The sequence below is a fragment of the Marmota monax genome, unplaced genomic scaffold, assembly GCF_021218885.2.
Source record: "Marmota monax isolate L192 unplaced genomic scaffold, Marmota_monax_Labrador192_F-V1.1 WCK01_AAM20220418_F8-fsc00148, whole genome shotgun sequence".
In the NCBI taxonomy this organism is placed as follows: Eukaryota; Metazoa; Chordata; class Mammalia; order Rodentia; family Sciuridae; genus Marmota; species Marmota monax.
Window position 1 is genome coordinate 3172336 of NW_026693034.1, and position 15821 is coordinate 3188156.

Genomic DNA, 15821 nt, shown 5'->3' on the forward strand with positions numbered 1-15821 from the left:
ACATCTGTATTCCCATCTTATAGAAGTCCAAGTAGGTATTTAATAAATGTTTGTTGAATGAACGAATAAATAATCAAATCAATATTTAGACTTCTCTAGAAATTTGAAGTAATTGAAAATAGGAACACCTGTTTTTCTTTAAATTGAACAACTTCTTTGGCTTAATAGTTATTGACATTTAAGACTGTGGCCTGATTTATGTGTGTTATTTAGAAAGCAAAAAGTAAATGCGTTCTGGATGAAGTTCAAGATTCAGCCTTCTGCAGGAAGATGCAGTTTCATTCTGTGGCAGAGTGTTTTAATAGAAGCCAGTTAGCATATTGTGCTTTTTTATAAGGCACAGTCATAAGCATTTTGTGCATATTAACTGGTTTAATCCCAGGACATCTCAAGAGTAGCAGTTCTCAGAATGTGATCTGAGGACCCCTGACAGCCCCAAGACCCTTTGCCAGTAGAGTCTATCAGGACAAAAGCATTTTATAATAATACAGAGATTTTTTCCCTGTGTCGAGATTTTATTGATGATGCAAAACTTCTGGCACATGAGCAGGTATATCAACAGTGATGCCAAACTCTAATAGTTGGCATGTGTTTTTTTCTGATTAAAAAAAATTCAGTTCCCTTAATATTCTTGGGAAAGTATTAAAAATCATTAATTGTGCTAAATTTTGAACTTAATGAATGTCTTTTAATATTCTGTGTCCAAATGTGAACCACATATAAAATCCTTCTGCTGAATGCACAAGCAGGACGGTCGCTTCCAGGCAAAGTCCTTGTGAGGATGTATGAGCTGGCAGCCCAGCTCGCCTCTTTGTTCTTGGTCCTCCGTTTTTACCTGAGTTAGTGACTGACAGACAAACTATAATTATCTAGTATTAGATATTTGGCAGCATTTTCTTGAAAGTGAACAAAATAATTCTATTCTATTTTTAAAACAGTATTTGTGGCTAATGATAAAAATTGTGGTCATAAATAAAAAATGGAGTTTTGGAAATCTTTTTATGCCTCTATAAGCTTGACATTTTCCCATTATTTAAGGACTTGTCTCATGCTATATTAACATGTGACTTGTGTGTGTGTGTGTGTGTGATGAAATTGTCAACATTTGGAAGATCTGCAAAACTCAATGACTCAACAAAGTCGTGTGTGTAAAAGATCCAAAGTACAAGATAGACCAAATAATTTTAATATAACAGAGTACCAAAATTTTATTGATACGGTTTAAGATTCCATGTTACTACTAATCTTTATGAAACTGACACTTTTTCAGTTGTGTATCAACAAAAATATTCTCAATTATTTGAAAAGACTGTTACTTCTCATGCTTTCTAACTACATATCTAAAAGTCTGTATGTTATTCGTGTCCTTCAAGTGAAACAACATACTACCAAGACTAAATGGAGAAGTTCATGTGAGAATCTCTTTTCTACTTTTTACAAAGGTAGAAACTGAAAAAATGTGGAAGAATTCCTCTGTTAAGATATTTTTTGTTTTGTATTAGGTAATACATTTTCATAAATATATCTTTTGTGTTAATATAAGGACTTTAATGTTATTTTCAAATGATTTTTTTAAAAGGTTGGGCCATGTTGGGGATGGAACCCAGGGCCTTATATATGTGAGGCAAGTGCTTTGCCACTGAGCCCAGTAAAATTAATAAATAAATATTTTGAAAAGTTCACAGTTTTACCTTTTAACATGACAAATATGGAAATAGGAATTTAGGAGTCCTCTATGTTTTTTGTTTGTTTGTTTTATAAAAGTGGCAAAGTGGTCTATAGGCCAAGAATTTTGAGTGCTGTTGTCTTGAAGAGGTTGTTTTTATTGTTTTGCTGACCTAGAAACCCAGGATGACAAAACGAGGGAGAGGCAAGGGCCTGGAACCCAGGCCAGAGTTCTTGCTCTGAGCTGCCATCATGGAGGAGCTCCTCCTTGAGGATCCCTTATGGATTGTAACTTTGCTAAAATCAACAGGCTCTGTCTGATTGAACTGAGATATTCTTAGGAATTTCTTTCACATGCAATTTTCTTGGTCTGAGGAAATCTTTTAGTTATCTCTTTTGAGTTTCTATGTCAGTAAATATGTGCCATAAATTCATTATTAGCAAACATCTAAGCAGGGAAAGATAATCATATTTAAGTTTCTTGTCTTAGATCTTTTGACCTTTTTAATCTAATAAGAACTGGATTTTTAGGATTATTTGAAAGAAATACTGTATTGTATTCAAGAATGTTGGTTATTTCTGGTAACTTTCCTCTTATTTTTTGGGTCACAGTTTTTCTCTTTACAAACCATAAAGATGACAATTTAGTACACTTTTACTTAGAAGTAAAATATGAGAGCTGGAAGCTTATTTCAGTTGGAGATATAGGGAATTGCTTTTATCCCACTGTCTCTTCCTATTATTAATTTATATGTTAAAATAGATTAGCCCAGTGCACGTCAAATCAGGACATAAATACAACCATTTTCTTTCTACCATCACCTTAACTGTACTTAAATGTCACTGAAAACTTAAATGGTTTATTAAGGGAAAATATTAGAAGGTAGGTTTACCCCATGAGTTGCCTTAAATATGTTGTTAATCCGCATCAATTTCAGAGAAAACAGAGACAATCAGAGACAGAGACAAACAGAGACTTCCATATTCACTGAATCCCAGCAAACTGTTCACAATACTGTTTAATGGAAATCTTAGGAGGAATCCTCTTGCTTTCTCTATCTTCACACATGCAGACTGAAATATTATGAGGATAACACAAACCAACTACTTGGAGAAAATTCTATCCTCATTAGCTAAACTTCTAAGTAAAAAGTGATGACTTTGTGGTGAGACCTTGGAATATGCTGTGCAAATTTTTGATCTGCTTTGTCCCTTCTGATTACCGTACCCTCCAGAAAACAGGAACAGAAACCAGGAAGGAGGATAGTCAAGTCTGCCTCTTACTTGGTCTAAGAGTGTGCTCGGTTATCCTGATGCCTGAGTCTCTAGACTCTGTCCCAACCAAGGGTTACAGTCACTGTGGCCCCCGATAAGCCACTGTTTGTCTTCAGTGTGACCTCCAGGTCTCTCCAAGGTACAGGAGTTCTCTACAGGAGTCCTTAGCGCCATAGCTAGAGCAGGCATGAGCAGCAGGCAAATTGGTTTTCAGCTGCTTCTTAGTTGGGATTTATGAGCATTTGTCTGAAAAAAAAAATCTCATTTATAAGGAATGATGGTACAGGGGGCAACTCTTTAACAAGCTACACAAAGCTACTATGTAGCAGAAGCAGCTCTTAAGGATGCCTCTGGGTCTTTTGTTTCTGTAACACCTTGGAACCTCAGCCTTCTGTCACTTGCTGTAGGCTCCTTTGGAGCTTACGCCCATCCACTTCTGCCCTGGCTGAGATGTGGGGACTTTAGCCTCAGGGAGGTCATCATCCATGAACCCCATCAAGGGCCTTCTCACAGCACTGACTTCATACCTCTGTCCCCTCTGCTCATGGTATTTCTCTTGGCTTATTTACAAGTCTCATTTTCTAGACTATGAGCTCATTGGGTAGGGCCAGCTGTAATCCCCAGTGCCCCATGGCCAGGAAATGTTCAGGGAATGCTGGAGCATAACAAATGCTTGAGGAATGACAAAGTGCCTCAGTTTGTAAAGGAGCAACAGCTAGTGCGGGTGTCTGAGTTAGGCCTCCTTGTCTGTGCAAAGGCCTGCAGAACTGGAGAGGCAGGGGGGCTCTTCTCACGTTGTTCAGAGGTCCTGCATGGTGCTGAACTAGGGAACATGTGGGTGTGACCTGACTTAGGTAAACTTCTAGTCCTATCCCATCAGAAATGTTTGAGTGTGATAGGGCAATAGTTGAAAAAACACCTTTTTCTTGTAAGTTATAGTCATCATAATAGTTTCATTTTTTGGTTGTGTTTGAAATCAGATGCACATTTGTTCAGTTGTAGATACCTTTCACCTGGAATTCTGATACTTATTTTACCAGGTAGTACTATATAAAGTGACATATAGAGAAGATGGGTACTTTTTGTTTGTTTGAACCACAGACTATGATAGAACTTTCTATTATATTTGAAAATCTGCCACTGGAAATATTAATAAATATTTCTGATAAGTTTAGGTAATGAAGACTAGAATTTAGCTATGATGATAGAACCAGCTCTTTACTGGAAGGGTAATTAGCTAGTGTGGGAATTACTATCTACTATTGATTTACCCTCTCTTCCCCTCCCACTCTCATTTTACCTTTAACTTCCCAAAGGTTTAAATGGTGGTCATAGAAAATGCAGCTTGAATTGCCTTATGCTAAAGCATTTAGGAGATTTTGTCCTGAAACAGTAGGGTCCTCTTAAGAGCACCATAGGGTGACATTTTCATATCTGCAGTTTTAATCATAGTAGAACATATCAAGTAATATTTTTACCTCAGAAGTGCATTTTAAATACATAATTATTTTCTTTAAAAAGATTAATATTACTAATATGAGAAAAGCATATCATACCATGAGATTAAATTCTTGGCTTCAATAGGTGTACATAATGAACTGCCAGCAGCTGAAATTGGAATGACTACATTTACCAGAAGAGGATCTTCTACCCTTATTTTTCAGAATAGTTGTTCACAAATAATTCATTATGCCCTGTGCTTTTGTTTTTCACTGGAATTTGAAAAATAGAACTTTGTGTTAGTGGCAAATTCATAAGCTTGGGGCATGAAAATGTTTGAATTTGATATAAAAGAAGTTTTGAAAAGAAGATTAGTGGTTTAAACTAAAGGATTAGTCGCCCTGGGAAATTTAGCTGTGGCAAAAGCAAGAGTTCCTAATAAAAGGTCCTGCTCCAGCTGATTGCCCATTCATGCTGCGACTCCCCACTGGACTCACACCTGATTGATGGTCTGATTGCGGGGGCTCAGTAGATTTTCTCCTCACGTCACCAGAACATGTGGTTTTATCTAATTCATACCTCCTCCTTTGAGATTCCGTTGATTCCTTTGCTAAGTGGAGGTTGATTATTATTTCTTTATTCATTATCACTTGAAAAGAAAGGAGAAAAGAGCAAGTTACTAAGTATAAGACGATTAACTTGGTTGACTCTCCCATTGGCAGAGTCACACAAATAGCTTGAAGTTTCACATTTTCAGTACCTAATAGATGATTCCTGTCCATCTGACCATTAAGGGGTTTCAAAAGATTATCAATTTTCCCTCATACAGCAGACAATTAAGGCCTTAATTACGTGGCCTCCCTTCACGTAAGGGAGCTGAACCAAAGCACAAGGCTCAGTTTAGACTTCTCACGCTCCTCTGCTCCCCATGGAAACTATTTCTACTGTGGTGCATGGGTCATGGTTCCTTTATAGATGAGAAGATTATCTTTGCATTGGGCAGGTAAAGTTAAATCCATTTATATGATATCTGAAAACCTTGAAAGTCCATTTATGGAAGTGACTTTGACATCATAAAATTATGGTGTTGTCTTGAAAGAACATTAACTCTGTTCCTCTCCTTTGGATGGACCTTAAATCTATGTTATCCAGACAAATGAGACTCTCTTTCATAAATGATTTATGTTCTTTTTAAAAGTATGAAAATAGAAATTTCACAGTTTTTCTTGGTAATTCATTCTAGGACCTAAGAATATTCATTGTTAGAATATGTAAGTGTGCATAATCTCTTATATGTTTTCTCTGAGGGGGGGGTGATCTATTAGTTATTATTTAAAACATATACACGCCTACTTCTCAAAGAGCATTAAGTGCACCATTGGCTTTTTCCCAGGTCAAAGTTTGATAACTTTACCTCAGAGGTAATTCAATCATTTTTCTGCTTTATGGATCTTTTCAAACTTTTCTCTATCCCATTTAAAGTATAGAAAGAACACATGCTTTTGTGGGGGTCCGTGCACACCTGAATACTAATCTGCCCTTTTCTTTCTCTTCCCAAAGCTTTGTATTTTGTTACCTTTATGTCCTCATTAAATTTCAAGATCTCTGCATATTTTTCAGTGATACATAATGCTGGGCTCAGAAGATTATTATTTTCACATTGGCTAATCTATGTTAAAATATTTGTGGTAATAATTTTAATTTAGAAGTTTAAAACTTCAGAACATTGACATATTTGCCCTTCCTTCTTATAATAAATATCAGCATATATGCTAACCATAATCCTATCATCACTTAGACTACAAAAATATTTGTTGCAAATTGTAGGAAAACTGTTCTTTGTGAAAAAAAATTTTTTTCTGTTAGATCACAGTACCAAGCATGATAATTTGTACATTTGTGTAGGCATGTTTGGTTAACTATGAGTTCTTTGAAGAACTGAGCTGTGGCATGATTTACATTCAAAACCATTATTGTATAATGTATTAAATTGATGATGCAGTGTCAATTGTAAAACCAAATTCAAATTCTTGAGCTTCTATCTTTAAGTTTTTCCTTTCAAAAAGATGTATTTTTTATGACTCATGCATGTAGGACACTGGAACCATATGAAGTGGCATTTCTTTTTCTATTGTTAAAGAGAGTGCAAATGGCAAGACATTAATAAAGCCTGCAGCTCAGTAAATCCCAAGGTATCAAAGCTATATCCATTGCAATTCAGCTTTATTACACTCTTTGGGTCATAAAAGTGGATGATTTTTAGTTGAAGTACACAGCAAAAATGGAAATTGGACACACTATTGACAATCAAAACCTAGAAATACACTTGAAATGCATCTTAGACCACATCATATGCAACAGAAGCAGGTGTAACTCTTGAAATAGGACCTGGATCATTGGCTCCTCCTGACTTTGACATGTTTTGTTATAGCACCTAACACTTGACTGTTTATATTCCTGTGTCATTAGACTTAGACCATAATCTCTTAAGGGACAGTTGCCATGTCTTATTCTCTTTATATTTCCAATGCTGATTACAGGGTCTGTCATATAGGATCACTGTCTGTTTATGGACCAGAAAATTATACAGGCCAGAAACTTAAGAATCCCTCTGGACCAACTATGTCATCTTCACTTCCATACCCAATCCATCATTGAATCCACTTAGTATGTTAAAACCACCCATTTCTCTCCATCTCTTCCACCACAATTCCTACTGCTATCTTTGCCCAACCAACCCACCATTTGTCCCCTCTTAGAGCATTTTACCTGGATTCCTGTGGTGGTCTTCCAAATCATCTCCCACTACTCCAGTCCTTCTTTAGCTCTTTTCTCTGCAGTGCAACCAGAAAGATCTTTTACTACACAACCTTTTCAAAGGCTTCCTGCAGTTCTTTGGTAGTAATAGCTTATCATCACCTTCACATTGACAGTACTTTTGACTAAGATGTATAAACAGGATGATCATATCATCTGTCACTAAAATGAGAACACTTTTATTGTGAAGTGGACATCACTGATATGCATGCAGGATGGCATGTGCTTGCCTTGCCTGTAGGGCCTAGCACACCCTCCTTCCATTCACTCTTTGCCCCTGCAGTAAGGGCTATTTTTTATTCTTTTGTACTTTTCAAAGTTATTCACCATGTTTCTTCTTATCAATGGGCCCCTTGTATTTACTGTTGCTGGAGTATTTGACCTCTGATCCTTTAGCTCTCAATTCCTGCATTCAATCTCATTGACCAGTTTAAGTCACCTTACTATATGTTCTGACCACAAAGTTCCAATTTACCATTTATTTATTTGAGTGAACAAATTAATAAATACTAGTAAGTAGTTGGTCCTGCCAGTGTATCAATTATATATAGTTGGTCAACACAAAGACAAATTATATAATCATACCCAAGTATGTACTGGGGATTGGTTCCAGGCCCCACTGTGTATATCCAAATCCACAGATGCTCACATCCATAGATTATAAATGGTGTAGTATATATATGCATATAACACATATGCTCCCATACATTTTAAATCATCTCTAGATGATGTGTAACTCTTAATACAGTACAAATGCTAGATAAATAGTTAATTAGTTAATTCCCTACTATGTAGGGAATAATGACAAGAAGAAAAAGGTCTTGTTCAGGAAAGTTTATTTTCTGAATACTTTTTACCTGCTATTGATTGAATCTGCAGAGGTAGAACCTGTGGACAGGGAGTGCTGGTAATATATTTACATTGTATATATTTAGTATTAGTGTATGTACAAAGTTTCATGTGTAACTATACTTTATGTGCAATTTTAGTACTGTTATTTTATTTGATGTTTAATTTGTTAAAGAAATAGTAATTTAATTTAAAAGTCCAGCCAAATAAGTCCACAAACTAACTTATCAAAACTTTGAAGTTAGATATGGATTGAGAAGAAAATTCCTGCTTTTTAGAAATTTGTAACATTTTGATTCATATGTATAGAATTGGTTGAGTTCTAGATCTGGATTTATATAATGACAACCATTTATGGCTGGGTCGTTCTTGAGCAGTTTACTTAAATTCTTTGTGCTTCTGTTTACTGCTCTGTAAAATAGATATGAAAATGATACCTATTTCATAGGGTTTTGCAAAAGTAAATAAATTTATATAAAACACTTAGGACAATTTCTAATACATGTTAATTACTCAAATGCAAGCTATTTCTTATATTTTTTCTTTACTGCCATTATATTTATTCACTCTATACAAATTTATTATCTAGTCTATTTCTGGCATTGTAATGGATGCTGGGAATTCAGAAATGATTAAGAAAGGAAGTGTACTAAGGCATAATCTATAAATAATTTGAAACTCTGATACAAATATTGTGATTGCAATAAATGTAATGATTTAGGATATACTGGTGGGGAGGAGCCTTAGTTAACTCAGCCTGCACAGAGTATCCCAGGTAAGGGAAGGAGAAATGCAGGCTATGGGGGCGGGGGGATCTTTGCCCTGGTTAAATGTAAAAGCAGACAAGTCTGCATGGAGCAGAGAGGGCAGGAGGCCTGAAAGATAGACTGGAAGTAGTGGATTCTGACTGCATGGTGGATCTTACGGGATTTTAGTAGAAACATGAGAGGTCACCTAATTCTGTTTATTTTATGGATGAAGAAAGAAACAAGTTCACCTGCCCTGATCAGGGTCATATATCTAAGTAGGGATGGAACTAGATGCAGAAGCCAAATGCCCTGCATTCATTTAAAAAAACAAGCAAAAAACCACTGATACAAAACCATATATGCAATGAAAGCATAAAGCATATGGAGAATTCTGTGAATTTCCACAAAATAGATAAGTCTATGTCACATGTTCTCCAAAGCCCTTCTTCATCACTTCTCTATCATCCATAGGTAATACTTACCCTGCTAACACCTTAGAGTAGTTTTGCCTAGTTCTGAACAAAAGCTTGCAAATCGAAGCATGTACTCCATCTTTAATTCCATCCATCTGGGTTCTATCATTTTGCATTTTAGCTATGAAATTCATCCATGGTACCATGTGTAAAATAGTTGTGTCATTCTTATTGCTGTGTAATATCTCATTGTGTAACTATACCACCAGTTTCCTCCTTTATATCTCCTTAAAAGACACTGAGAGACTGTGTGTGTGTGTGTATGAGAGAGAGAGAAAGAGAGAGAGAGCGCGCTAGACTATGAGTCATGTCATTTGTGTATGTATGTTAATCTTACTTATCCTTGTCACTTTTTAAAAATCTATTGAAGCCTATGTGAAGAAATTTCTCTATCATAGCCTTGATTGTTACTTTGAATACCCTTGATTGTTACTTTGAAAATAGATTGCCTAGTTAAAACCAAAGACCTGTAGGAGCAGGGATTGCCTGATATGTCCCTTTGATAAGCTAGTATTAATCATAAGTAGAAAAAACTTTAGATGAACCTGTCATATGCTTTCAAATAGTGGTACCATTGAATTTTTGGCCTTGTGAAATATCGTCTGGGCTATTGCATATTTCTGGCAGATCTGGGACTATTTGCTACTTAAAACATCCATTATTTCTTCTCTTTAACCCATTTTTCCCCATTATCCTAGATGACGGACACCTAAAAATAACTTAGGTGTATCATTCTCATTGCTGTGTAATATCTCATTGTGTGACTATACCACAAGTTTCCTCCTTTATATCTCCTTAAAAGTCACTGAGAGACTGTGTGTTATTATGAGATTCTAATGTTTTTAGAGGTCTGTTCTTTTGAGAAAAGCAAAAGGTGAAATTAGAACATTTGGAAAAAAACATGAAAATATGCATAAAGGATATATAAGCTCTACATTATTATTTCCAATCCACTTTAATGTACCTGTGTCATTTTTGTTGACAGATTCAGAGTTGAAAGCTTAAGGTTAAATTCTGTTTACATAATTGATTTATTAATTGTTTATTCAGTGTTTTTCTTTCTCTCTCTCCCCTTTTAAATCTCAGATGATGTTGCACCATATTTTAAAACAGAGCCAGGCCTACCACAGATGCACCTGGAAGGGAATCGCCTTGTCCTCACTTGCCTTGCAGAAGGGAGCTGGCCTTTGGAATTCAAGTGGATGCACAATGACAGTGAGCTCACCACCTACAGCAGCGAATATAAGTAATTGATTGATTGCAAATAAGATTCCATTTCAGGTTTATGTGTTTAGGATACTTGCTTTATTGGCCATAATAGCACAAGGGGTGAAATTTTTGGCTTGAATTTCTAATGCATTAAGGATTAGAGGACTAGATTTGAACATGTAATTAGAATGTGATTTACTATTTGATATAGATTGTATTTTCGTGTAGAAGTCTGTCATTATCTAAGAGTAAGCCCATTAGCGAAACTGCTACACAAAATCTAGTGTAGTTATAGAGAATTCACATAATGCTTTAGCATGATAAATTTACTTTTCTGTGGCATTGTCTCCACCCTGAAATATTATTCCTATCTAACAGGCTATACATGTTTAAATAGTAACTTTTAGGTTCATAGTTTTCTGGAACTCTGAGCAGTCAACAAAAACATTCCTAGTTGTATTTTTGAGTTGGGATAGGAAGGAGCACCACTTGGGGGAAGAGGTCAAGGGGAGAGCTGGAGTTGAGGATAAGCATGAAGTGCTACTCTACCCAGGAAGCAGCCCAGCACTGCCTTTTAAGGCTCAGTTTCTCCTCATAGGACCTGAGAGCTCCTTTGCTTGTGCTGTTTCACCTACATTTCTCTATCGGGGCTGTTAGGCTGCTGCTGCAGCTCTTAGTAAGTCAGAGAGCTAGTGGTGCCTGCAGAGCCCAAGAGGTTCCAAAATAAACAGAAGTCAGCAATGCCCTAGTCTCTCATAAGTGGATTAAGAAGGAATGAACTGTATGGGAGGCCGCCAACTCAACACAGGGAATAGCCCAGTCCTCTTCTACTTCAGACAATGTACCTTGGTGGCCTGTCCAGAATGTGTTTTAAACACCACACACATGCACTTTATTGATTGCCAGCAGTGAGTGTTCCTGTGAAACCCCTGCTTTAAAAAAAAAATATATATATATATATATATATATTGCCCTATTTATTTATTTATTTTATTTATTTTTATGTGATGTTGAGGATTAAACCCAGGGCCTCACACGTGCTAAGTGAGCACTCTACTGCTGAGCCACAACCCCAGCCCCCAAACCCCTGCTTTTCTTTCTCCCTAGAACAGTCAGCAGAGGACAGGCCACCTGGGCTTAGCCCAGCACAGAAGCAATGACCATGTGGTACTAGCCCATAACTCTTATTTTTGTCATTGCCCTCTGGCCCTCTTAGCATTATCACCCCACACTTGATTTGCTTGTTTCCATGGTCTGCTCACTCTTGACAGACATATGAATTTGTCCCCTTCTCTTAAATTATTAGGCCTACTGTTTTTTAAAATTATGTGCTTTGGGGGGAGCAGTTTATCATCATTTTTCATTAATTTATCATGAATTATCATTGCACACTGAAATCAAGTATCCCTAGGTTAGAATTCATTCCACTACCTGTTAGTATTAGCATTGTGGCCTTGGACAGCCACCTGTGCTCCTATTATAAGGATCTGTAAGATGGAGCCAGTGACAACTCACTTGGATTATTGTAAGCATTGAAAGATTATAATGTATATAAGACAGCATATTTTCTGGAACACAAGTAACCTAGGCAACATTCTACAGTATAATGTGACATTATGGGGCTTGGTTTGTTAATAGGGGTATAAAAGCAAAAATAAAATAGAAAACTTAGAAATGAGATCCATGTGTAAGTAATGGACTTGAACAGCAAGTGATTTGAGTTCAAGTATTTGCTACTCAATTTGCTGTCTCTGTGACTTTAGAGAAGTTAACCATTTTGATCTTATTTTTCTCATATGTAAAATGAGTATAATAAAACATCTATCACAGGATTCTCATGAAAATTAAATGACAAAATGTTCCAGGTGCCCTAGGAAGAAAGGAATAATGTTTCAAAAGAACCCAGATTGTTCTTCCTAGTTAAAAAAAATAGCAATAATAATAATATTGTGGCCGGGCACTGTGGTCTATGCCTATAATCCCAGCGACTCGGGAGGCTGACGCAGAAGGATTGTTTAGGGACAGCCCGGGCAATTTAGTGAGATTCTTTGTCAAAATAAAAAGGGCTGAGAATGAAGTCAGTGGTAGAGTACTCCTAGGTTCAATCCCCAGTACCACAAAAAGAAAGAAAAGTAGTGAGATACACATACACACACACACACACACAATCTGTAACAGTGGTTCTCAAAGTTGGGTACATGTTATGAATTGCGGGAAAGAAATTTTTGGTCTAGGCCTTCAGTTTCCTTTTTTAAAAAATTTTATTTATTTACTCTAATTTGTTATACATGACAGCAAAATGCATTTCAACTCATAGTACACATATAGAGCACAATTTTTCATGTCTCTGGTTGTTCACAAAGTAGAGTCACACCATTTGTGTCTTCATACATGTACTTAGTGTAATGATGTCCATCTCATTGCACCGTCTTTCCTACCCCCATATCCCTTCCCTTCATCTCCCTCCCCTTTGCCCTATCTAAAGTTCCTCCATGCCTCCCATGATCCCCTCCATCCCCATTATGGATCAGCATTCACATATCAGAGAAAACATTTGGCCTTTGGTTTTGGGGGATTGGCCAGTTGTAGTTTTGATTGGCATTTCTATAATTGCTAGAGATGTTAAACATTTTTTATATTTATTGATTAATTATTGTATATCATCTTCTGAGAAGTGTCTTTTCAGTTCCTTGGCCCATTTACTGATTGGGTTGTTTGTTTTTTTGGTGTTAATTTTTTTTGAGTTCTTTATATATCCTAGAGATTAGTGCTCTATCTGACGTGCATGTAGCAAAAATTTGCTCCCATTCTGTAGGCTCCCGTTCTGAAGGTTCTCTAAACAATTACCTTACTGATTGTTTCTTTTGCTGAGAAGAAGCTTTTCAGTTTGAATCCATCCCATTTATTGATTCTTGATTTTATTTCTTGTGCTTTAGGAGTTTTGTTAAGGAAGTCGGGGTCTAATATGACATGATGAAAATTTGGGCCTACTTAATTCTTCTTTTAGGTGCAGGGTCTCTGGTTTAATTCGTATGTCCTTGATCCACTTTGAGTTGAGTTTTGTGCATGGTGAGACATAGGGATTTAATTTCATTTTGCTGCTTATGGATTTCCAGTTTTCCCAGCACCATTTGTTGAAGAGGCTATCTTTTCTCCAATTTGTTTGTGTTGCCTTTGTCTAGTATGAGATAAATGTGTTTATGTGGGTTTATCTCTGTGTCCTCTATTCTGTACCATTGGTCTACAGGTCTGTTTTGGTGCCAATACCATGCCAAGGTCTGGTATAGTGATGCTTCCTGCTTCACTCTTCTTGCTAAGAATTGCTTTGGCCATTCTGGGTCTCTTATTTTTTCCAGATGAATTTCATGACTGCTTTTTCTATTTCTATGAGGAATGTCATTGAGATTTTGATTGGGATTGCATTAAATCTGTGTAGTGCTTTTGGTAGTCTGGTCATTTGGACAATATTAATTTTGCCTATCCGAGATCAAGAGAGATCTTTCCATCTTCTAAGGTTTACTTCACTTTCTTTCTTTGGCATTCTGTAGTTTTCATTGTAGAGGTCTTTCACCTCTTTCATTAAATTGATTCCAAAGTATTTTATTAATTTTTTTGAGGCTATTGTAAATGGGGTGGTTTTCCTAGCTTCTCTTTCAGAGGACTTGTCACTGATGTACAGAAATGCCTTTGATTTATGGGTGTTGATTTTATATCCTGCTACTTTTCTGAATTCATTTATTAGTTCTAGAAATTTTCAATTAGAATATTTTGGATCCTCTAGGTACAGAATCATGTCATCAGCAAATAGTGATAGTTTGAGTTCTTATTTTTCTCTCTGTATCCCTTTAATTTCTTTTTCTAATTGCTCTGGCTAGAGTTTCAAGAACTACGTTAAATAAAAGTGATGAAAGAGGGCATCCATGTCTTGTTCCAGTTTTCAGAGGGAATGCTTTCAATTTTTTTCCATTTAGAATGATGTTAGCCTGGGGCTTAGCATGGATAGCTTTTACCATGTTGAGGTAAGTTCCTGTTATCCCTCGTTTTTCTAGTGTTTTGAACATAAAGGGATGCTGTATTTTGTCAAATGCTTTTTCTGCATCTATTGAGATGATCATATGATTCTTATCTTTAAGTCTATTCCTTAGTCTGGAACTAAGTGGCCTAAGAACATGCCTTTTATACAGGCTCCTTGCCAGTTGTCTTTTCCTATCCTTGTATATCTCCCACTTCACAGAGGAAAGGTGCACAGCTACACTAGGTGTCTTCCTGTGGGACTACACTTTAGGGATGTAAGACTGAAAAAGAAAAATATTGAAGTTCTATCTATTGGACTTTTTTTTACTGAACATGGATAAAGACAGATGTCAAATCACAGTATTATTTGCGTTCTTCCGTATGTATTTAAAATTGTTGTGTAATAGTTTTATTTTGAAATCCCCAAATGAACAGTGTGTCATGGTTATATGCAACTTCTTAAACTTAGGATAGAACAGTTTTGGTGTTAACTTCAAAGTTATTGAAGTGTTTTGTTTTGCCTTCCTCCTTTCACTTGCAAATTTTGCCTGTTCATTTGAAAAATGCCTTGATAGGCCATTACCAGACAATCACTGCTGGTTATATTGAGAAAGAATGAGGGAGTGACTCATTATGTATAGGCCATTGAAATGAAGTAAATGCTTTACTACATTTCACTGGAAACTTGTTACAAAGAAGGGGTTATTCTGGAGGAAAAATGGTTTGGGGTAGATGTGATGAATTACATTCTGTTCACTGAGGGCTTCAGGTACTCAGATGGTTTATCAGAAATCCATCATATTTTATCATCCTTTTTCCAAGATATATCTGTCCAAAAATCTTATGCTATTTTTTCCAATGACTCTTTCATCTACTTTCTTCCAGTAAGCATCTTCAGCTTTCATATGTTACCCTTTGTGACACCTTTCTAAATCTCAAATTGGGACATGTGGATTCTTTATGAAAGTGGTACCTGTTTCTTACCTGAAAGTGAGCCACTATTTTTCTTTCTTTGGTATCAGTTATGACAATGCTAATCTTATAAACAGCAAATAAATAATTTCACCATTTCTAGCTTTGCTTAAAAATAGCATTTTCTTTGCTATTTCAGTGCAGTTAAAATGTTATGTTTCATGTGAATATTCTGAATATAGGCACACATGACACTGGCAAATTGATAGTAGTTTCAATAGGTAAGCCAAGCTTATATGAGTGTCTTAGGTATATTTGCATCTATTTTTTCCAGGAAATATTTACTGTAAATTACTTTCTACTTTGGAAAAATGTTATGCTTATATTTAATGTGTGTACTTGTGTATGCATGTGCAAA

The 15821-nt window shown here is 36.1% G+C and overlaps 1 protein-coding gene across 1 annotated transcript in view; it reads left to right on the top strand.

Annotated features, from left to right (window-relative positions):
* Positions 1-15821, top strand: part of Sdk1 (sidekick cell adhesion molecule 1) — an 893409-nt gene that overhangs the window by 352448 nt on the left and 525140 nt on the right. The window contains exon 2 of the mRNA XM_058582451.1: positions 10355-10514. Coding sequence (XP_058438434.1) covers positions 10355-10514 — 160 coding nt within the window. The remainder of the gene's footprint in view (positions 1-10354; positions 10515-15821) is intronic.